The 23,679-nt window shown below is 47.9% G+C and overlaps 6 protein-coding genes across 6 annotated transcripts; 3 read left to right on the top strand and 3 right to left on the bottom strand.

The window, feature by feature from the left end:
- Nucleotides 1–1,243: 1,243 nt before the first annotated feature.
- Nucleotides 1,244–3,178, bottom strand: N7533_001188 (uncharacterized protein; the record flags this gene model as incomplete). Its single annotated transcript, XM_057097838.1, has 3 exons — nt 1,244–2,518; nt 2,577–2,847; nt 2,922–3,178. 3 exons carry the CDS (start codon nt 3,176–3,178, stop codon nt 1,244–1,246), a joined length of 1,803 nt encoding a protein of 600 aa, XP_056966331.1.
- A 1,413-nt stretch (nt 3,179–4,591) lies between these two features.
- On the bottom strand, nt 4,592–5,484 carry sidH (enoyl-CoA hydratase/isomerase family protein; the record flags this gene model as incomplete). Its single annotated transcript, XM_057097839.1, has 2 exons — nt 4,592–5,181; nt 5,256–5,484. 2 exons carry the CDS (start codon nt 5,482–5,484, stop codon nt 4,592–4,594), a joined length of 819 nt encoding a protein of 272 aa, XP_056966332.1.
- Nucleotides 5,485–5,985: 501 nt separating this feature from the next.
- Nucleotides 5,986–7,391, top strand: N7533_001190 (GNAT family N-acetyltransferase; the record flags this gene model as incomplete). Its single annotated transcript, XM_057097840.1, has 2 exons — nt 5,986–6,948; nt 7,020–7,391. The coding sequence occupies 2 exons, from the start codon at nt 5,986–5,988 to the stop codon at nt 7,389–7,391; spliced, it is 1,335 nt and encodes a 444-aa protein (XP_056966333.1).
- Nucleotides 7,392–8,295: 904 nt separating this feature from the next.
- N7533_001191 (ABC transporter ATP-binding protein) lies at nt 8,296–12,323 on the top strand (the record flags this gene model as incomplete). The annotated part of the gene is made up of 2 exons (XM_057097841.1): nt 8,296–9,263; nt 9,308–12,323. The coding sequence occupies 2 exons, from the start codon at nt 8,296–8,298 to the stop codon at nt 12,321–12,323; spliced, it is 3,984 nt and encodes a 1,327-aa protein (XP_056966334.1).
- A 458-nt stretch (nt 12,324–12,781) lies between these two features.
- sidD (nonribosomal peptide synthase SidD) lies at nt 12,782–19,101 on the bottom strand (the record flags this gene model as incomplete). The annotated part of the gene is made up of 2 exons (XM_057097842.1): nt 12,782–18,613; nt 18,670–19,101. 2 exons carry the CDS (start codon nt 19,099–19,101, stop codon nt 12,782–12,784), a joined length of 6,264 nt encoding a protein of 2,087 aa, XP_056966335.1.
- Nucleotides 19,102–20,629: 1,528 nt separating this feature from the next.
- Nucleotides 20,630–21,742, top strand: sidJ (putative siderophore biosynthesis lipase/esterase; the record flags this gene model as incomplete). Its single annotated transcript, XM_057097843.1, has 2 exons — nt 20,630–20,683; nt 20,753–21,742. 2 exons carry the CDS (start codon nt 20,630–20,632, stop codon nt 21,740–21,742), a joined length of 1,044 nt encoding a protein of 347 aa, XP_056966336.1.
- Between the last annotated feature and the right edge of the window lie 1,937 nt (nt 21,743–23,679).

A 23,679-nucleotide genomic window follows, 5' to 3' on the forward strand; every position in this document is an offset into this window, starting at 1 on the left:
ACTAAGCCAGGGCTTCTGACGGACCAAAGAGAAATATACCGGGCAGTAGATCGGGTAAACTTGATGGGGGTGCCAACTCGGTGCAGAGGCTTGGTGGTTTGATGTTGCTTGAAGCGTTCTAAGGTTCTATAAACTGGAGCTCGACTCACGCCAAAATCGGAAGCAATTCTGGAGCGAGATTGCCCTGATTCAAAAGCATCTATAAGAACCAAGCGAGCTTCAGGTGATAGCTCTGCCCCCTCTTTGCGATCCTGCTTGGTTTTTTGAGCGATACTCGCCATGGTGATTCTGTAGGCAATAGAAGATGGCACCGCGATCCTCGACACGAAAAGAAACACGCTAGTTACACTAGCGCATGTCTTAGCTATGGGAACAATACTCAGCCACTAAAATGACGTGAAATCTTTCATAAGCGGCAAATGCAAAATTTCTTCATGAAGAAAAAAAAGATATCTCAGGTGATGTTTGTAGGAATAGCCGAACGGGGGGGGTCGAACCCCCAACCTTGAGATTAAGAGTCTCACGCTCTACCGATTGAGCTAGCCCGGCAGGGCTGTTGAAGGAGCGAGAAAACTATGGCTCCATGAAGCAAGATTCAGCTCAATTCCAGCAAATTTTGTCTTTAGCACTGACAAGCGGGCTGCAAGACATGGCTTATACTGGGCTGCTAGAACCAACTGACAAGGACATCTCCGCTATCGCCCATTGCGTAATCTGAGTGCACTCTAGAGATGTAACCTGAGAATTTGTATCTATTATCAAAATTCGATAAATAGTCAAGCTCATTCTTTACGTTATTCACAAATTGCCATGCTCGTCAATTGAACTCGTTCCGGCTTTGCAGATAGGGCTCCGTGAAGGGTACGCCAATGACTTCCAAGGTTCCAAGGTTGGCTGTAAAATTACTGGCTTGAGACCTGTTAGGTCGGGATAAGAATTACCAAAGCTAAACATAATCCAGGCCTGCAACCTATTTTCTCTCCACATCCAAAGGCGGGAGCCCGGAGAGATCGAACTGCAACAAAAAACCAGCTGGGAAAATATATATATATTCGTGAATAATTAGAGGAAGAAAACTGTCACTATTAATTAACATGCATGCCCCGAGGCTCACTTTTGGTCGCCCTTGAAAGATATCAAATATTTCCAAGGTTTCTTTGGGGAATTGGGGGGTGGATAGGAGCCTCCGGCGACCCTGGGAACAAAAGTTCTATATAGTATACGAGAAAGCTAAGATAATTTCTTAGAATACCATACCCTTGACCTGTTGGACTGCCTTAAGGTCAATGTCACGGATCATAATAGTCCAAGGGACAGCAAGGACCATGATGGCAGTACCAGCAGCAAGCATTCGAGTCTGCGCATAGCCATAGGATTTCTGGATAGCGGTCCTGGCGAGCGATCCAGGTGCGTAGGACATCTGGGTCTCGATATCCTCATAAATAGCATCGAAGTTGTCCATGACATTCGCCGGGAGGTTCTGTCTGAGAGCCTTCTTAAAAGTGGCCTGCCAGATAACACCACAGATGGTGGAGCCGGCAGCATTTCCAACAGTTCCGACAACGTTCAACAGAGCAAGGACAGTAGCAATATTCTCATGCTCAACAGCTGCGAGGATAGCGAGCTGCTCGACGATAATGAACACGGCTCCACCAATCGAGATAAAGACCTGACACATGACAAGATATCCAACAGACTGGTTGGGACGACGGAAGTAGATCATCAACCCCTGGGCGAAGATATAGAGGGGCACAGCAATGTAAAGCAGCCACTTGAAGCGACCAGTCTTGCGAATCACAAAACCAACTCCAAGAAGTAAGACTCCTGAGACGACATCGAAGGTGTTCGCGACATAACCCGACTGCGCGATAGTAAGATCATTGACCACCTGAAGGAAGGATGTGAAATATCCATTCCAGCAGTAGTAGCACAGCTGATAGGTTGCATCAAGCAAACAAGCGCCAAGGACGGTACGGTCCGAAACCAGCTTCCAGCTAAGCATTGGGCGAGGTGCGAGGTAGCTCTCGTAAAGAACGAAAACAAAGAGCATGACAAATCCAACGACAATCATGGCAATAATGTAATCAGTTCCCCAGCTATTGGGAGCTGTGGGTGCAATTGAGAATGGGAGAAGGAACACAACGAGGCCACCTGAAAAGAGGAAAACACCAATGATATCGAGCTCATTGGAATAGTACCAGACACTCTGTAGAAGTGTTCGGTTGCTTGGCTCCTTCACAAGCAAGCCAGACTTCTTGGCCTTGTGAAGATTCAACTTCAGCATGACGAAGAGGGGGAATGCGACAATGGGAAATATGATGGCGAAGGTTCCAAAGGCCCAGCGCCAGTTAATCAGCTCGAGATATTCCTCGGCAACCTTTGGGCCAGCGAAGGCAGTGATAATGTATGGAGAAGAAGTGAAGGCGAAGGCCAATGCTCGATTCTTCAACTTGGATGCATCTGCGGTTACGACGTCGATCGTATAAGTCATACCACTGAAACCGATATTGTAGAAACACTAAAAAGCATAATTATATTAGTCACAGAGAACATTGTGTTCAGATCGAGCTGCTTACATAGGCTGCACAGAAAGTCGGGAGGTTATGGCAAGCAGCCATCATGATCAGTCCCAGCGTTCCGAAAATGACCATGGCCAAGAAGCCCTCAGCACGACCAAATGTATCCATGGCCCGGGCCACGGGAATGAAGGTTGCAGCCGCCATACAGTCACCGACGACATAAATGGTGTTCAGCAAGGAATGGGAGGAGAAGTCGCTGGTCACATAGGGGACCACAGTCCAAAAGACCGACGATTGGAAGGCATTGACGAAGTATAGGAACCAAATACTGCGAGAGAAGATTAAGTTAGTTTAAGGTCTCAAGATAGGGCTGGCGATCGGCAGAATAGGGTCAAAACGAACTTGATGAACACGGCAATTAGCGTGCGCTTGGTCCAGGTCAACGTTGTGGCCTCGATGTTCTTGACACCGCGTTGCACATCTTCACTCGGGCGCTCAGGGTTGTGTTCCGAGCCCTTTTCATGAGAGATATCGTTGACGGGAACGGCACCAGCAACGACAGAGTCAGTCTTCGTATCCTCTGTCGCAGTTGTTATAGCGGGAACAGACTCCTCAACTGATTGGCGCCGGAAAGCGCGGAATCTGTTAATGATCGCCATTGCTTATGGAACTTGAACAGCCCTAGACAGACGCAAAAGGAGTAATGGAAGTCAAACGAGTACGAAATCCCGCGGGGGAGATTTTACTTTTATGGCCATCACTAATTTTGTCGGCTAGAGCTCACTGATTGATATCTTTTCCTCGCGTGTTAAATTTGTGGTACACTAACTCGATATATACTTGCCAAGGGCCTCAGAGCCCTTGGCTGTCCTTGGCTGTCCTTGGCATCGCCTGAACCTGGAACGTCCACCGACATCAATTCGCTGGTGGCCAGATGCCATTCGCGGGTATCAATAATTGGCACTAATTTAAGCAGCGGTACACTCACTCTCTGCATTGACCTCCCAATGCAAGCAAATCAGCAGTCACAGTCACATACGGGTAGGAGCTTGTGGCATGGAGGAGAGGAGAGAGGGGGAATATCAGAATACGAGGGTGCGCGGGCGCGCGAGCGGAAGAATTGAACCCTTATAATTGGAAAGGAAGCAAGTGACAAAGGCGATTGGACATACGGGCTCCATCTAATCAGATGATCGAGCGAAGGAGCGGACGCGGCGCGGGCGGAACCGGCGCTTCAGTTCCAAGTTTTTGAAACTCAAGTTCCACCTTTGCTGCAATGGAGTAGAAACAACCGAAGCGAAGGGTGGCGTCGTGGAAATGTCCCGAGATGGTGGAGGCCGCACATAAGCCACGTACAGCCAAGATCTTGGCGGATTGAATGCCTGAAGATAAACGCCTGAGAAAGATGAGCTCGGTGCTTCGTTCCAAAAAAGGGTTAGCAGAAAAGTTATCAGATTCTTTTTCTCCGGTCCGTGCGATGGTCTAGCGAGACAAGTTCAAGTGGAGTTGATTCGGAATCACCCGACTATGGGGCATTAATTACATACAGCTAGTAGTAAATGACAAAAATACGTAAAAGTGACAATACTCATATTACGTAAATTACTTACAATACTTATACATAGTACGATGGAGCAGAAGGGGGGCTTGGCCTGCGGAGTTTAGTACCTTTTCGGGTGAAGATATCACTAGTACAGCATGGAGTACACTTAGGTACCCTGGTATCGAGAGAGAAAAATAGAGCTCCACGGCTCGGAATATCAGTAATCTTCCTCCAAGATCTTCAGTCCTTTTTACCAGAATTGTAGCTAGGTAGCTCTGGAGGACGAATAATGGGGCCAAGTTATTGGCTGACACCCTATAGGATCAAATGCAACCCTGGACTGTAGCCACCTTGGCTGCTTAGACTACTTGGCGAATTGACATCTTGGAAGCTGAAACTGAATACGAAATTTGAAGATTTAAATCTATGGGTCACGAACGCCACCAGTAAATTATCACAAGCTGAGACAATCTGATTAGATTGAGTTGAATTTTTCATTTCCTTCTGTCCAGGCGACACCATTATCGCCTCAAAGCTTGGAATTGACCCACCTCACAGGTCGTTTCTCCACAAACGCCTGAATGCCTTCGGAGAAGTTTTCTCCACGCATAAGCTGAGGGTACCATTGATCCGCCAGGGTGGAGACGGCCTCCTCCGCACTGCCATATTCCCAGCTCATCCGAACTCCTTCACGGCCGACAATTAGCGCGTCGGGACTGTTTTTGCACATTTCCAAGGCAATCTTCACCGCGGCGTCGGCAACATCTGTTGAAGCATCCACCACTTGACTAATGAGGCCCCAGTTCTCGAGAGTTTTCGCATCCACTGTCCTGCCAGTCAACACGAGATCCATGGTACGCTGGAGTCCAATCGTACGCGTCAGTCGTGGAAGACATCCAGCCACCGGAACAATACCTCGCTTCACTTCTGGCAAGGCAAATGTGGCGGATGAGGACGCGACCACAATGTCACAATTGGCAATCATCTCAAACCCCCCCCCCATGCAAATTCCGTTGACGGCGGCGATAATCGGTTTCTTTCCGCTTCGTCTAGGCAATCCGGCAAGTCCAGGTGCATCCATGCTGTTGATTTCTCCGGTTTGGTTCATTCGATTCCATTCTGCGTGTGTGGATCCCAATCAGCTTAGGTCCAAGACATTTTTATCTTCACGGGAGACGAGAAGCCATTATTACCTTGTAGATCAGCCCCAGTGCAGAAGGCCCTACCCTTGCCTGTGATTATTCCGACCCATAGAGTTTCGTCTTGGTCAAATAACTCCCAAACCCGCTGAATCTCGCGACTCGTAGCTTTGTCGATTGAGTTGAGCTTTTGCGGTCTGTTGAGGGTGACTTGGAGGATGCGCTCGCTAGGAAATGAGAGAGAGAAGTTTTGATAGCCGAGGGACTTGTTTCGTAGAGACATGATGGCTGTTGCGTGTGAGGTGAGGTGAGGTGAATGGGAAGTGTAGTATTATACCCAGGTACTCCGAGTAAAAGGCAACTTCAATAATACTAATAAAAGTCATCTTAGGAAAATCATCCAAGATTCGACAACTCCGGAAGGAAGTAACGCCATCCGGTAGTTTCGTTCCTGCCGAGGCTCCAAGAATTAGAAATTATATTTATCTATTTTACTCCGTATGACTCGGATTCGGAAATGGAAATTTGCTTGAAATCCGAAACCAAAAGTACCAGAACCCTTGGAAGCCCTTGCCAATGCTGACTTTCGACCTAATTGGATCGTCTCGGCATCGTTGCCCCGTTTGGTAATTTTGGGGAAGGGACTAAGTTTGTCTACTAATATTTATTACTACGTCAGATTACGGAATACTAGTAACCCTCGGACATAAATGGCATTCAAAAGCCACTATATCCTGCAGAATTTCTTGCTCTTGTTCAAGCTTATACTTTCATTTATACCACAATGGCGTCAGCTTCTTCACACCAATACTATCCACTGGTGAAGCTACCACATCCTTTTTTAACCGCATATCGAATCAATGCTGTCTCAGATACAAATATAGTCAAGCTCAATTTGGCATTTGACAGCCAACCTGCGAATGGACGTCCTTTGCCTAAGCCTCTGCACCTCGATTCTTTGACTTGGCGCGAGCTTTCCCTCATTCCATCAGCCCAACGACCACCTATCAACGATAATACTGCTTGGGGCCGGGCACGCCGAAGCCCCGAGACTACATTTGAATGGTCTGGAGATAATGCGCCTTCCCTGGGACAGATCTGGAACGTGATTCACGCAATCAACCTCGCACACCCGACGAACGAATATTTCCGGCTGCATCTTCAAGGTTCGGGTAACGATGTCATTCGAAGCGAACTGTTGTCCACTGGACTAGCGATTGTTCACCCCAAGCCCTTCCAGCCTTGGTCCAAAGGTTCTGAGGAGTTTGATGAGTTGTTGGTGCTCCGCAGTTCCTTTTGGCAGGGAGCCGCTTCTCCCTTAGGCCCTCGTCCGATATGGGCCCTGGGAGACGGCACAGACGGTGCTGTACGAGAGACGCTGGCAAGCTATCCCATCATGCCAGAGAACTACCAAATGACATCGAAGTTCCCTGCCGAGCCCGTATATACCCGGCATCCGACACGCCGTCCCAAACCGCACCCTGGTTCCATCGCCTACAGCCGATATATCCCTGAGATAGATGAACACTTTTCTCTTGAGGTGGTGGATTGGCAGAACCTCGAACATTTGGAGATCTTCAATAAATGGCAAAATGACCCACGTGTTGCGCAGGGATGGAACGAGACTGGCACCTTGGATGAACATCGCGAATATCTTCGCAAGTTACACTTCGATCCTCATGTGCTTTGTTTGTTCGGTCGGTTCAACGAGACGCGCTTCTCCTACTATGAGCTTTATTGGTCTAAGGTTAGTCCATTTTTGCCGTTCCGTAACACGGTTTATTGTATCGAGTTGCTAATCCCGATGTTCTTGTTTAGGAGGACCACTATGGTGCGCACTATGACGCTGGTGACTACGATCGCGGTCGCCACTCTCTTGTGGGAGACTCCTCATTCCGCGGCGCGAAACGAGTAAATGCGTGGTACTCCAGTTGCATTCATTACTGTTTTCTGGACGATCCTCGAACCGCGAACGTGGTGGGAGAACCTAAAGCCGCGGGGGCGATTATTCTCTCCTACGAGAACGCCCAGGGTCTAACAATCGGAAAATACGTTGATTTGGGTCATAAACGATCGGTTCATTCTAATGCAAGCAGGGAAAAGTGGTTCCAGCTGTGTCCACTTTGGTGGGACGGCCGTGAGCGACCGCTCGAATCGGCCGATCGTGCTGCGTGGAATGCTAAGCTGTAATCCTAGATTTAATACTATATTGCTAGATCTGATATCGAGAATGCAGATTGCATGTACATTAAAAATTGCGATGCCATAAACAGCAACGTTATTTTAGTTGAATGAATATTTTCTCTGCTTTTGAAATCAAATACTGTTGCCTTGGAGCATATTGTTTGCTCGAAGACAAATCCCCACCGGAAAAGGCCCGATTAGGCCGAGCTAGAAAGACCCCCTCGGGATTCGCGTGTCAGAACGATAAGTCAATATGCCGGGAACCGACCCAATTAATTCCACTTTCGTGGACTATATTGGGGAGAGTGGAGACTAATAATCTGCTCATTTCGACAGGTCGTGTGGGTGGACTGAAAATGGAGTTGAAATCCGAGATTGATAGTATCCATATGAATATTACAAGTACAAATACAAAATACAAGACAAAATGACCGCTAGTACACCATTCCGTATATCGCGCGTATTGAGAAATCCGCACCCCACTCCACTTCACGAAGTCCCATATTCACACCCGTAGGGCGCGGTGTTGCGCTAATTGAGCTCGTGTCGTTGTGCTCCTCTTGTGGGTTTGATCTGCTGAGACTCAATGCAAGCCGGTTTGATGTGGACCGATGTCGGCTGAGCCCTAAGCCCATTTGGGTTATCGGCAAGCCCCTGGGGATTTTTCTTGAAGAGAGATGTTAACCTTTAACATGCTCGAGCTTCCTTCGAGCTTCCTACATGCTTCTATCGATCTTCAGAAGTTGCCAGTGTTTCCTAAAACGTGGCATTCACATATATCGTCCCTCGTCGCTGAGTGGATAGCCTAGTTCCTGACGACGTGACTGCTGCCCTTCTAGCAGCATAATCTTATCAATCAGCGGCTTCCTTAATTCGTGTTGCAGGCCAACGCGCCAAAATCTGAACCAAAATGGGAATTCTCTCCAAGATGGCGGGCTATCCCCGCATGATCCTTGCTGGAGGTCCTTCAAAGATCGAGCTGGGAATGCTGTTTGCCGGCTTTGTTGCTGCTTGCGCATCTGGTGTGCCATTTCCTTTGATCGGTATTCTCTTCGGCCAATTGCTCGATGACTTTAATGAGGCTACTTGTAACGCATCCGCCGGGACTGCGACTGCCGCGTCTGGTTCCTCGGAACAAGGCGATATCAACTCCAAAATCTTGATCATCTTCTACTTGGCCATTGCACAATTCGTCACAATCTACATTCACCTTTCCTGTTGGACTACCTACGGTGCACGCTTAGCGCAGCGACTTCGCGAGAGATATCTACAAAACCTGCTACGACAAGAACCATCATTTTTCGACAACCTTCCTCCTGGTGAGGTCGCCTCACGATTGAACACGGACATCCAGACAATTCGTTCAGGATCATCTGAAAAGGTCGGGATTTGTATTTCAAGTTTCTCCTTCTTCCTTACCGCCTACATCGTCGCCTTTATCAAGCAATCTGTGCTGGCAGCCATGCTTATCTCCTTGATTCCCGCCTACTTCTTGATGTCATTTATCGGAAGTTACTACATCGAGAAGTACTCTTCCCGCGTATCGGATTATGCTGCATCTGCCGCTTCGATTGCCTCCGAGGCACTTTCCAACCTTACCGTCGTCCAGGCATTCGGCGCAAACACTCGCCTAGAGGAGAAATTTTCTAAGGCTCTCAAGGGGAGTGAGCGTGAAGGAATGAAGAAGGCTACCGCTATTGGTGTCCAAGCCGGATTCCTTTACTTTATTGCTTATTCAGCAAACGGCCTAGCTTTCTGGCAGGGAAGTAGGAAGGTTGCTGAATCAGTTGATGGTTCCAATGCTGGGTCTACTGTCGGCTCTGTTTTCACCGTTATCTTCATTCTCGTTGAAGGCAAGCTCCTATCCCCCCTCGAATTGTGTGTGACTGCGCTAACACTGCTTTAGCTACTCTACTCCTCAGTCAAGTTGCACCGTTCCTCCACCTTTTCACCGCCGCCGTTGCCTCATACGAGAAGCTTCGTGGAGATATGGAACGTGAGCCTCAGATTGATGGCACTACCGACTCGGGTATTCGTCTCACTGAGGCGCAAGGAGGATTCGAGTTCAACAATGTCTCATTCTCTTACCCATCTCGACCTGAAATCACTGTTCTCGATAACATCAGCCTGAGCATCCCAGCAAACAAACACACCGCCCTTGTTGGTCTCTCTGGAAGTGGCAAGTCGACTATTGCTGGTCTTGTTACACGACTGTACGATCCTAATCAAGGAGAAATTCTGTTCGATGGACATAATCTGCGGGATATCAATACGCGTGATCTGAGGAGTTTCCTCAGCCTAGTGCAGCAGGAACCGTCACTCCTGGATCGCTCGCTTCTAGAAAACATTGCTCATGGCTTGATGAGTTCCAGTAACCCTGAGCACAAGGAGCTGAAGGCTGCACTTGTAGCATCTGATCTCGAGGGCCTCGCCAGTGAAGTCAGAGATGGCATGGATTTGATGACTGCTGCAGAAAGTCGTGGAGCGGAGGTTGTCAAAATTGTGAAACTTGTCCAAGAAGCCGCCGCTCTCGCAGACGCACATGGTTTCATTTCCGCTCTCCACCATGGCTATGCTACTAGCGTGGGCTCCAGTGGTCGTTTGATTAGCGGTGGTCAAAAGCAACGTGTATCTCTCGCAAGGGCTTTGATCAGAGACCCCACGGTACTCATCCTCGATGAAGCTACCGCTTCCCTCGACTCCCGGACGGAGCGTCGCATTCAAGATGCCATCAACAGGATCTCTAGCGGCAGAACTATGATCACAATTGCCCATCGCCTATCAACCATCACCAACGCGGACAACATCATCGTCATGCACAAGGGACATATTGTGGAACAGGGTAGTCATTCAGAATTGATGGCTTTGAATGGAACCTATGCCAATCTCATTTATATGCAAGGACTTGGTGGTAGCTCCGGAAAGACCGACACCAGTGTAAGCGTTGACAGCATCAGCAAATCTGACCAGAGTTCCTTGACAGACACAGAAATTGAGAAGAGCGGCTCTAATGATATCACACCTGACGAAAACTGCAAAGCCTCTGCAACTGAAGTCCAGGTTTCCGCTACCCCAGAAGAGGAGGAAGAGCCGGAGACCCCGAAGAAATCACTTTGGGCTATTCTGCGCGGATATGGTCCGGCTATCAAGCCGCACTTGTTGATCGTTTTCGTGGCTTTGATCGGATCTGTCATCGTTGGTGGAGCGTTCTCCGGCGAGGCTGTCATTTTCGGCAATACTGTCGGAAGCCTCAATCCCTGCAAGAGCGCGGATAGCATCCGGTCAAGTGGTAACTTCTTTGGACTCATGTTCTTCGTTCTCGCCATTATCGAGTTTTTCTCAAACCTGGTCAGCTGGGCAGGATTTGGCTGGGTCTCAGAAAAAATGGTTTATACTGTCCGTGTTCTGTCCTTCCGCTCACTCTTCGAGCAAGATCTGCAATGGCACCAGTCCAAGGGCCGAACTCCAGCACTACTTCTATCTTATATCACCCGAGACGGAAATGCTTTGGCCGGTTTGAGTGGCTCGGTTATTGGAACCTTGATCTCGATCACAGTTAATCTGATTGCCGCAATTATTCTGACGCATATTATTGCATGGAAGATTGCGTTAGTTTGTCTGGCGCTGGTACCTCTTCTCCTAGGAGCAGGTCTGATGGAACTCCACGTTTTGGGCAAATTCGAAGAAAAACACGAAACTGCATACACAAAGTCAGTCGATATTGGCGTGGAGGCTGTTACTTCTATCAAAACAATCGCCTCGCTCTCTCTTGAAAAGGATATCCTCAAAAGCTACCGACAGTCTTTGAAAGGTCCCCGGAAGGAGACCCTGAAGGTCACCCTTCATGCCAGCCTTTGGCAAGCAACAACGTATTTCCTTGGAAATTGTGTTAATGCTTTGGCGTACTGGTGGGGTGCTAAGCAAATTATTGCGGGTACTTACACTCAAACTCAGTTTTTGATCGTTGTTTTCTCTCTGCTTGTTAGTGCTCTTCTCTGGAGTCAAATGTTCGCGCTGGCACCCGAACTTACAAATGCTCGGAATGCGATGGCTCGCATTCTCGGCCTTATCGAACTTGGCTCTGAAAAAATGAGTGGAAAGGTGCCAAGCCATGATGAAACTGATCACTTGAAGAACAGCGACCCTGAAGCAACGGCAGAGCCGAAGCCTATCATTTCCGATGGTCAAGCTTCAGGTGTTCAATTCCGCGATGTTCACTTTGCGTACCCAGCTCGTCCAGACATGAAGATTCTCAACGGCTTGAACATTGACATTCGACCAGGCAAATTTGCTGCTCTGGTTGGACCAAGTGGTGCCGGAAAATCGACGATCATTTCACTTGTTGAGCGTCTCTATACACCAGAGGCCGGATCTATTCTTGTGGATGGATTTGATGTGACCAAGGGACACGGCGTCTCTTTCCGTGACACAATTTCGCTCGTGCCTCAAGAGAGTGTCCTCTTCGAAGGGACCATCGAGTTCAATATCGGTCTCGGTGCTGCACCAGGACGCGATGTTACCCTGGCCGAAATAGAAGAGGCCTGCAAACTTGCAAACATACACGAGACTATCATCGGGTTACCAGATGGGTATCAGACTATGTGTGGACCTAATGGCAGCCAGTTCTCTGGAGGTCAGAAGCAACGGCTGTCGATTGCACGTGCTCTTGTCCGGAAGCCGAAGCTGTTGATTCTCGATGAGTCAACTAGTGCTTTAGATGCCGAGTCTGAAAAGCTTCTGCAAGACGGTCTTGAGAAGGCCGCGAGAGGCATTACAGTCATTGCAATTGCCCATCGCTTGCGTACGATCAGAAAAGCAGATGTTATTTTCCTGATTGAAGCCGGTCAATGCATTGATCAGGGATCGCATGAACAGTTACTCGAGAGATCGGAGAGTTATCGGGCTAATGTTATGCATCAAACAGTGGCCACGGATTAAAAATCTGTTTTATAGTATTTCGAGAATTAGATTTGAACTTTTAATTTGCTACCTAGACAATAATATTCCCTCACGTTCATTTTTTTCTCCATCATACCTACTAGTATAACATATGTACCTACTAGTACCAGTATTGTATTATTCCCAGGCCCGGAAGCTTGCCGCCGCAACTTCCAAGGTTGACACCTGGGAAACAGCTAAATCTTGGAATAGCAGGAACTTGAACTCTTGAGTTAGCTTTCACTCGAGTATCTTTGAGATTATAGAGCTAGTAGTAGGATATTTCAAGCAAGTAAAGCGAGAACAACTTGAATATAACTTCAATAAAGATAATTCAATGGAACAGTACTAACTATTTAATACTAGTAGTAATGTGCGACTATAATAATAAAAACAAACAATTCAATATCAATTTGCTAAAAATTACAAAAAGTGTGATGCATGTTTGCGATCCGAAATCAAAAGAAATTGGCATCGAACAAAAGTTCTGATTGATGAACCCCAAGTTTCTGAACTGTAGAAACTAGTTGATCAAGAAGCTTGTCCACAAATTCCGTCTCACTTTCACATCCAACCAGTCCAACGTGCATCTGCCCCTCGCGGAGATAAGATACCACCTTCAATGGACTAGGGGAATCTCCGTGGGGATTCAGTATATCCACCTTGAGAGACTCTCCCGCAAATGGCATAGTGTCAAAGTCATCCCAGTCTTGATGATGCACAAGGGAATCGAACGACTGCACATCCGAGGGCCACTTAGCACATTGCTGTGAAATTTTCTGGAAGCCGACAAAGTCATAGGCTGCAGACTCAGCACCTTGCTTCTGAACGAATTTCAGCAAGTCCATGCCAGTCCAGTTGGCTTCGAAAGGAACCCTGACAGGGGTCAGCTGATAGCATGGTCCCATGACATTTTCCACATCCGCGGAGTCAAGCATTCGACCCGACGTAACACTTCCGAAAGTCACATCTGGTTGCTGAAGGTCGCGGGCCAAGACCAATGCCCATGCAGCCGTGAGTAGGCTTGCAGTGGTTATTTCATCGAGAGAAAAGGAAACCTCGACGGGCTTTGTGTGGAACACTGCCTTCTCCGTAGGCTGTCCCGATTTTCCTTCCAGGATTGACATGGATGAGCCAGCCAGAAGCTTATCCCAGTACGAAATAGCCTTTCTGTTTGCGCGGCTATCCGATATACGAGCCATGTACGTAGAAAATGGCACGTAATCCAGAATATCGCTTCCAGTATACAGTGCTTCCAAATCCTGCAGAAGGCGAGGTAACGAAACACCATCATACTGCGCATGGGAGAGACCAAGGATAAGACATTCGCGGCCATCGGTTTCTTGGACATGGAAAATCTTGAAAAATGGCGATCCCAGTTGGAAATCTTCCTCAGCGTGAGAGGTGCAAACATCAACAACAGTTTGCTCCAGTTCTTTCTCGGCCCTTTGCGTCACCATGGGCGCGTAAATTCCGTCCAAAACGACCTGGAGGAATGTTGACTCATGCTCAATGAAGACTGTTCTCAAGATGTCGTGTGTTTTTATGAGTTCACCACAAGCCCGGAGCAACCTATCGCGACTGATTTTTCCATCAAAATATAGCATAGTGTACTGCATTGAAGTACGTGGTGGCTGAATAGTTGCCTTGATATCGAGTGCTTGTGAATCTGTCACTGGGTACACATCGCGAATTTTCCAACTCGGATTGGCAAGCTTCGGTCGGACAAAGGTCGACAAAAACATTTCTAGGTCGGAATGATCCACAAGAGAGAATGGTCGATAAGCTAGGGCCTTGCTTATTGAAGCTTGATCAACCTTCAGTACCTTCGCAGCATCACCCAGGCGCATGTTTTGGAAAATGTTCGCGACCGTCAAACCGTGTCCTTGAGAGCGAAGAGATGATACCAACTTCATCGCTAAGACGGAGTCACCACCTAGTCGGAAGAAATTGTCGTCAACGTCTATCCTTTCTTCCACAATGGCTAGAATCTTTGACCATGCCGATCGAAGGATGCTTTCGGACGGTGTCAAACTGCTTCGGACGGCGTTGCTTTCCCACGCCGTCTCAAATGACTGTCTGATTTGCTCAAGCAAGTCGGAAGGAATGTTTGATGCCAGTTTATTGAGCAGATTATGATCAACATTATCCATATGAGTGGGCATCCGCTCGATCACGATATATGCTGTAGGGACCAGATAGGACGGCAGGTTGTCTTGAGCAAATCTGTTCAGCTTTTTCAATGCCAGAGCAAGTTCAACGGAAATTGTCGAGCTGATGGTTGCGTGTAAATATTGACCGGGAATTTCGCAACTGATTTGACGCGATTCCGAAAGTAGTGACACGATGTCCCCGTCAATCGGTGTTTGCTCGATGAAGATAATGAGTTGCTGCTCCATCGATTTCCTTGTCTGGGAAGGATTGCTCTGGACCACAGCTGCAGCAGAGATAACAGAAGGATCTAGCTGCTGGGCGATGTTTACCTCGACCTCCGCGATGTCAACGGCGTGTCCTTGAGCTGGCACGACATTCTCCTTGCGCCCAACAAACACCAAGCTACCATTTTCAAGTAGCTGAACCATATCCCCAGTTGCCTGAAGCTGTCCTTCTCGGCCAGGAATTTCAGAACTTCCGGCCACGAGCCAGTCGGGGCTGTCAATTGTTTCACCTGACAAAAGAGATCCTTCAAGCCAAAGTTCACCAGCACATCCGATGGGCGAAAGAATAAACGGATTACGCGGGTCACAAACCCAAGGAACAAGTGCTTGAGGGTAAGCTGCACCTTGCTTGATGCTGGAATCTGCCTGGAATCTCTTTTGCTCCGCGTTTGCGGACAGCGGCGCTGTTTGGTTCCAATTCCAAATTTGACTCAACTCGACCTCCGGAAGACACGATAATTCTCCAACGCTTCTTGACATATTCTTGGTCAGCTGTTGGCATGCGGTTTCGAGTTGCATCAATACACGTTTCATCTGCGCGACTGAGATTAGGCTGCTGTCGAAGCTAGCGCATATTCTGAAGCCATTCTTGCGAATTCCACATGCCAACATAAGTGGATAAGGATTGAAATGAAGGGCTTCTCGGGCCACGTCTCCCTGTTCGAGCCCGAGCTCGCTTGCTGAGTTATCAGGCTCAGGTTGAATGACCAAGCCAGTACCAGCCTCGCAAGCGTGCTGAGCATCACGGCTGACCTTTCTGATATTCTGCATACCCATATGCTGATATGGTACGCGAGCAAGAATCATCTTCTGCACATTGTGGAGATATGACTCCACGGTAGCCAGTCGGTTGACATTGACACGCACAGGGAGCGTTGCAATAAGCGGGCCGATGATTCCTTCAACTCCCCTCAGTGCAATATCGCGACCGGTCAGAGTCTCACCAAATACAACATCGTCACTTCGCGTGTACTGAGATGCCACCAGGGCCCAAGCGCCACGAATCAAAGTGGCCATAGTGAAAGATGCGCCTTCCGGCATGGTAAAAGCAAGCTGATGCTCGATAAACCCGTCAGGTGTTGGTAAAAAGTCTCGGGATGGCAAACGAGGAAATTGAGGGCCAACTGCACCGTCAAGCTCTCGCCGCCAGAATTCTTCCATGGCCTTCTCGTCTGTATCACGCACATACTTAATGTAGTCTCTCATCTGAGTCTCAGGTCCGAGTTGCTTGCTGTCCAAGACATCAAGCACCTTCTTGAGGATGAGAGGCTCAGACCAGCCGTCATAAAGTACGTGATGGACGGTCCAAATCATGTAGCGCTTGTTGTTTGTCACATCTTCCACAATGGCATATCGAGCGAGGCTTTCGCCAAGATTCATCTTTTCACCCCTATCTCTTCCCAAATATTCAACCAAGTCAGTTGGATGTTTCCATGAAATATCTTCGTCCAAAATGACTTGCTGAAGACCAGGCTCCTGCAACTGTGCCACCCGAGTGCGAAGAATAGGACTTTGTCTGACAACTTCTTCCCAGGCATTCTTCCACGCTCCGAGACTGACGTGATTTGGAATGGTTGCAACTCTCTGAGCAACGTAAGCCTTATCAGACTTCAGAGAGAAAGTGAAAAGTGACTCTTGTGTCGGCGTGCACGGATAAATGTCTTGGACTTTTGCGGCATCGAAGCCGTAAACCTCCGAGACCTCAGAAGTGGCGCTTTGAATAGATTGGGAGATCATTGAAAAGGTGGGGACTTCTTGTCGTGTCTCGACTTCACAGACCCGGGCTACAACAGCCATTTCAGACAAGACTGGGTGACCGAAAATGTTAGTCACGGTGACATCAAGTCCCTGTTCTCGACAGACCGAAACAAGCTTCATGGCGGCCAAAGAGTCACCACCCAACGTGACAAAGTTATCATCAGGTCGGATTCCTTCTGCATCAAGCTTCAAGACCTGACCCCATGACTGTCGAAGTCGCTCCTCGACCTCAGTCAATTCGCGCATGGCAGTGTTTTCAGATCCCAGACCCAGCTGTCGTAAGTCCACTGTTGCGCCAAACTGACGAAGACGTCTGCGATCTGTCTTTCCTGAGATCAAGACTGGGAGACAGTTAACTGGTATATATGCGGTTGGTACCATGTATCTTGGAAGAACAGCCATGATCTTTGTATTCGCATCAGCAAGAGACTTGCGCTGATCATCAGAGAGCTGAGTCGATCTGATATCACTGTTGTCTGAGCCTGAAATAGACTGAGATGTGACAAATGCCACTAATGTCTGCTGGCCAGATCCATCTGGCTTGATAACTTCAACGATCACGCTTATTTCGGAAGAAAGCTTGGATCTGAGTTGACTCTCGATCTCCCCAAGTTCGACACGTTGACCTCGCAGTTTGACCTGGGTATCTTTGCGGCCAGCAAATACGATACCACCTGAACCATCAGGATCATATTTACCAAGATCTCCGGTCTTATAAAGCCGACCACTGCGCCCAGTAAATTCAGCATGGCCTTCAAGCAGCCATTTTGGATCTTTGATGAAGGCGGCAGCAGTCTTCTCTGGATCATTCAAGTATCCTTGCCCAACAATTGGGCCTTCAACTAGTAGCTCGCCAACAGCACCGACGGGCATGAGTATTTCATGGTTATTAGGATCGACAATCCAGATTGCTGCTCCATTTCCCGTTCCGATTGAAATGTAGTCCCGCCCGGTAGCAGCGCTGCTATTCACTGTGCAGCCGATGGTACACTCACAGGGTCCATAGCCAATGATGATTCTGGCATCCTGGCCCCACAGATTGACATCGCTAGGGGAAGCAGCTTCTCCGCCAAGACCTAGGCCACTGAGAGAAGCAATGACATCTGGCTCTAAAATACGAGCCATCGAAGGGGTGATACCAGCATAGTTGACCCGCATTCGCCGGATGGCTCCGTTGATATCGTTCAGTCGGTCCTCGTCAGAGGGAATGCAAAGACAGCCGCCGTTCCCGAGAGTCAAAAGCATACTATCGATGCTAACGTCGAAGGCGTATGAGGCAAAGTCAAGAACTCTTGAGTCTTCATCATAACCCACTGCTTTCGCGCGAGGGAATGCACTGCTGGTGTATGATTCATGGGAGATTTTGACACCCTTTGGTGTTCCCGTGCTTCCTGATGTGAAAATGAGATACATCAAAGTTGAACCCGGCACAGAAGGCAGTTTTGTGATTTCCTCAGGCCCAGGGATGCCCGTGAAAGATTTTCCCTCCACGACAACCAGGTCCCCAATTGGCAAAATTTCTCTTGAGAACTCCTTTTGCTTTGAAGATGACAAGATTGTCTTTGCGCTAACTTGACTGGCCATGTTTTGCAGACGCGCAAGAGGCAAAGTCGGATCCATCATGACCATGGTTCCACCGGCCTTCATCACAGCAAGCACAGCGACGATAGTCCAGCATGATTTCTCGAAGCAAATTGGGACAAAGTCTTGAAGTTGCACTCCTGATTGACTCAGAGAGTCTGCAACAAAGTCGGAGTAATGTTCGATTTGACCATATGTCAACTCACCGTCCCAAGAAGAGATTGCCACTTTACTTGGGTGCGTTTGGGAACGCCTTGAGATTTCTTCATGCATCCCGAATGTATAGCTTGGAGGCAAGATGTGATTCCACCCCCAAATGTCTTTCAAGTCGCGAGCACCTGGTCGGAGACAATCTTGAATCGATAAAAAGGGACTTGAGAGACACATCTTGATGGTTTCAACCAGTGTCTCAATGCATAGTGATAATGTGTAAGGCAGAATGTTCTCAGTCGTCCAAAGTGGTCGAATATAAAGGTGATTGTTGTTAAACCGCAGTTCAAGATGGATTGTGCCCTTTATCACTTTAGTCAAAACAAGTCCATTTTTGCTGAAGTTGGGGCCTCGCTTACTTCTTCTTTGGTATCTTCTGAATCGCTTGAGAATGAATTCGTAGTCAGAATTAGGGGAACCGGAGATGTGACCGGAGATTTGTCGTTGGGCACCGCGGAAGTGATATACTTTCGAATGGCTGCGGAAGCATCCATGATATCTTCTTCCAGCCCCTTCACAACTTCGTTCATTGATAACCGACTGCTTTCCCCCGAAATACCATAGGCCCATTCAAATGAGACTTGGGCACCTTCTCGTGTTTTTAAAAGCATTGCCAGCCACGAAAGAAGCAAAACGTCTTCTTTCATGCCAGTGGGTGTTGTCTCATCGGATGCAAGACCAACTACCTCAAAGCTTCTGGCATCGCCGCTTTCAAAACTTTGGGTTGGTCCAACAGACCCATGTCCTCTGTCATTGCGCTCAAGAATGTCGTTTATGCCTATAGGTGCCATTTTGGTGACATGAAGCGGTCGCTATAGATCGCGGAAGTTTGGGGTGTCGAAAGGCAAGGGGTATCGAGGACCGCAGAGCTAGTGTATGATGTATTAGACCTGATATCTCCACTCAATTGCTCAAAACTTCAAGTTGAAAGTAACCAAGGCTCACCTAACTGGCAAAGTATGCAATCTTCCGGTGTCGGGGAAGTCGGCCGTTCCGGAAAGCAACGGATTCAACAAGCACCCACAATATTCGGAATGACTCGCTTCGTAGACAATAATAAAGAGATTTCTAGACCGAAACCTTTGCCGAGAAAATCAAAGCTCCTGTATTTGACCAAAGGGCAGAGCTAACCGAGGTGTATGGAGCAGAAGCGCCAATTCAGAGACCCAGTCCAACCGTACTTCTAACGCTAGCTGGTGGAGCAAGACGAAGTTATCTGATCTGGATTGCCCTTCGGGAATTGAATCAGTCGTACCAGGGATATCAAGATTTTATCATCTATCCGTAAATCTATCTTCGTTCGACTCGGGTTCGTTAACCTGGGCCCTACGACACGAGATCCACCTTAGTCTTGTTTTAGAAATTACGTAGGGCGCACTTCCTCTCGCCGCGTAAAGCCCGAGGTCCAAACTCCTCAGGAAAACTGGATCCTTGCCCCACGGCTCAAGTGGCACCTTCTGTGGAGGGTCCATGTTAAAGAACGAGGGTTGCATTCGGCCTCTGCCGACAGGAGTTACTAAGAAAGTTGGCCTTATTGCACCCATGTCGTACATAATTCGCGGCGCGCGCGGTTGTGACTCGATAATGCTATTCTAAACAAACTCGAAAGATCTTCGTAGGCAATTTTATTTGCTTGGCTTGCACAGGTCTGGTCGTGCAAGTCAGGACTATAGTAGGGTGGCGCTCTCCCAACTACGAATAGTATTCTTGGAATATCCGAGTTGAGGGGCTTCTCCGACGGAATCTCCTATCAGATCGGCTCAACGTCAGCCACAAAATCTGATTAAATTTTCCATGGTTTTCACCTCCGCCTAGTGCTTTCGGGCGTACCGTTGGAACAGTTTACGATTTATTGGCGATAGTTGATAACCCCGAGATCCACCACATGTCATTCCACTGGGGCTTACAGAGGAAATACATGCGCTAGTGTGAGTGGTATTATTGAACATGTAATACAGTGGTATTACAAACAAAGTCTCCGCTTAATATCTTTGCAGGTTGGACCCTGTGGATCGTTACCATGATAGTCAAATAGTGTCTCAATTGTCTTGGTCGTATTTTATAGGGCGTGCTTTTGGAGTACGTAAGGGCTCAACGGAGTGGGGTGATCTCGGATCGGAACTCTCGCTCTTGACGTGCCACAGTTTGAACCCACAAATTGCAAGGACTCTGACAGTTCACTGCAGAAATTCGATCTGATAACGAGTCTGCCTCGGTAGTTGGATCACCTGATACATAAGCCAGTTTGAACTTGGGAACTCTCGTTCGTTCCTGCAAATCGCCTCTTTTCAGCTAGGTGATAAATTTTCCGTCACAGACATGTATTCCCAATTCTGGCCCAAGGGCGGACTACCTGGCCTTCTACACCATTATGTGAGTGACTGCTCTAATGGTATTTTCAAAATGTGACCACTGCTAACAGTGTCTTTTCGTTGATCTCAGACAGAGAGCCTGGTTACTTTCGAGTACACTTCCAATGCCATTCGCCAACCCCATAGTCTTGTTTTCCTTGGAGGCCTAGGAGATGGCCTAGCAACCACTTCCTACATGGCCGACCTGGTCCAGGCGCTTCAGAAAACAGAATGGTCTGTCTTCTCGTTGAACCTCACATCCTCATACCAATCCTGGGGTCTGGGGCATCTCGACCGAGACACGAATGAGATCGCTCAGTGTCTGAACTACATCAAGGACTACAAATCGGAGAAATATGGCGCCGGAAAGATTGTCCTAATGGGTCACTCTACAGGTAGTCAATGTGTACTGCATTACCTTTCCCAACCAAACCCACATACCAGCACGCCATCCTTCGATTCTGGGCTTCAGCATATCAAGCGCATGCCCCTTGACGGAGCGATTATGCAGGCACCAGTTTCTGACCGCGAGGCTATTTTCTGGGTCCTTACACACGGAATCGGAGGAAAGTCACCAAGTGAGATCCGAGTGGTGTATGATAAGATGGAAGCTTTTGCGAAGGAGGCTGCTCGAAGTGACAACACATTTGACACCATGCTACCTCTGTCGTTGACCAGCAATATCTATCCTGGGAATACTGCAATCAGCTGCAGAAGATTCCTAAGTCTGATCAGTCTGAATAGTCCTCACTCCCCGTCGGAGGATGACCTATTCAGCTCTGATCTCAGCGACGAGCAACTGGGAAAGACTTTTGGCATGGTTAAGCAACAAGGGTTGCTGAAGCACAAATTGATGGTTCTGTTTTCTGGGGCCGACCAGTCAGTGCCGGACTGGGTTGATAAGGAGAACTTGCTAAAGAGATGGAAGAATGCCACCAACAGCAGCAGTGATGCTAATGTCTGGGATGATGACCACTCTGCAATAATACCCAATGCATCCCATGCCCTGAGCAATGATGACCAGGCTGAGCCTCGAAAGTTCTTGGTTGAGAAGGTGCTCGGATATCTTGGAAACACATAGATTCTGGTCGAAATAGAAATAGAAATTCCATGGTTACCAATAGCCATTTTTAGTGAGAATTCTCAGGAAGAAAGTCACTGCCCAGACATGCCCAGGTGCCGTAATTATAAAACACGGCCCCGGTCGGAGTCCGCGGAATTCGGATGCTGTGGGTCGTACTAGTAATGGACACGAGTAATTGTTTTTCAATGATTGTGTGTACCATGGTTTACACTAACCCCGAGCTCGGTGATTGCTGCCTAGAAAAGAACCTCTGGGTTTTCTTGGCGGTAGATTCTCCGATAGGTCCTTCTCAGCATCCCCACTGTCATCTTATTTGGAGATACCCTTCTTCGTGGTCATGCATTGAGGGTGGTAATTCCAGAAATAATAATTTCTGCAGATGCATAAGCTTAAAATTTCTCCCACGTTTACGAAAACTTCACCTGTTCCCATCGGCTGTGCTTGTAGGTAGCCCAACTATCTGGTCAATTACAAAAGCTAACTCTCAATTCGCAGGCATCATTATTCGCTATAACAGAGAATCTCACTGGTCTCTGGTAGCAGGTCCATCACATTTAATAGCAAAATTTGAATTCGTCGACAGTTGGGGTGGACAAAAGCCCAGGTCAAAAGATCAAATGGAGACTTATAATGGATACATCCGCACGCCAGCGGACGCTATTCTTCTCATTCAGGCCTGCTATAATGGGTTTCTGCCTCGTGTTGGCAAACGATTATCACCAAAAGAGGGACGATCCATTCGAAATGGCTCCGTATTTATCTGGGAGGAGCATGAAAGTGGACTGAGAAGGTGGACAGACGGGAGGAAATGGAGTCCAAGTCGAGTTTCCGGGCGATTTCTCGTTTACAGAGAAATGAAGCTCAAAGAATCCAGTGGATCGGTGGCGGAGCCTGCACCGGAATCGGACATCACATCAGAGGACCCATGCAAAAAAAGAGACTTCCGATCAGTTGTTGGAATAGTCGATGATCAATCCGCCCATCGGCCCGAATCACAACTCATGAAGCTCTCATTTAGCATAGCCAGCCCTACCGGTCAGCACTGGCATTTGATCAATTATTATCACCAACCAAACGGGTCTGCCTCCGGATTACGAGAGCCAACAACGGATGCTTCACTCAAGCACATATGTCCACAAAGAGAGCTTTTCCCTCTATCATTGGTCAATGACCGGCATAATTTCGCCATTTTCTCGAAGGGACCTAATTTGGGGGGTGTAGCTCCAATTGATAAAGAGCAAACTTGCAAGATGTGTGGAAGCTGTTACCGACAACCCTTTGAAGTCTAGAAAGAATCTAATTCATCACCATTATTTAGTGATCCCGAACTTGCGTCCTAAATCAAGTTAGATGCCAGTATATGTCCTATGCCACCTGGCATAAAAAGTAAGACTCATATGTATTTATTCGATCCTCTTTCCTATAGGTATCCACGTATCTACTCCTAGGATTATAGTACTAGTATCATTAGGCCAGGCTTCCCCAATCAGCCTCTCTACCCTTTTCAAGGGGTTAGAACCTCAGAGCTCCTGGAACTAAGGCTACTTGACCGGCATCTTCTTTCGCTCTAAGTATTTAATACCCAGGTATAGTCCCGTTCACCGCATCCGAATACATGCTGTTCAAGCTTGCATTCCTTGATCTTATCTACCAGTTTTGCATTTCTGTGGCAGTTAAAAGGACTGGGGCCAAAAGTGAAATGAGATCACTGTCGAGATCTGACAAACTCGCGCAAGGCAAGCACCGAGTGGATATATCTGCAGAGTACTTTGGTAAGTTGCGGGATCCGAGTGGAGGAACAGGAATCATCTCATACATAGCGATCATATAGCAGAAGCACATGGCAAAGGTAGGCAAGCTCAGGTATAAAACCCCAGTAAAAATCATTAAAGGCATAATCCACAACAAGAATGCTGCAGATATAGCATCACAGG

This window comes from Penicillium manginii (genome assembly GCF_028828005.1).
Source record: "Penicillium manginii strain IBT 31320 chromosome Unknown utg000001l:1.0-3466041.0:1.0-3467806.0, whole genome shotgun sequence".
In the NCBI taxonomy this organism is placed as follows: Eukaryota; Fungi; Ascomycota; class Eurotiomycetes; order Eurotiales; family Aspergillaceae; genus Penicillium; species Penicillium manginii.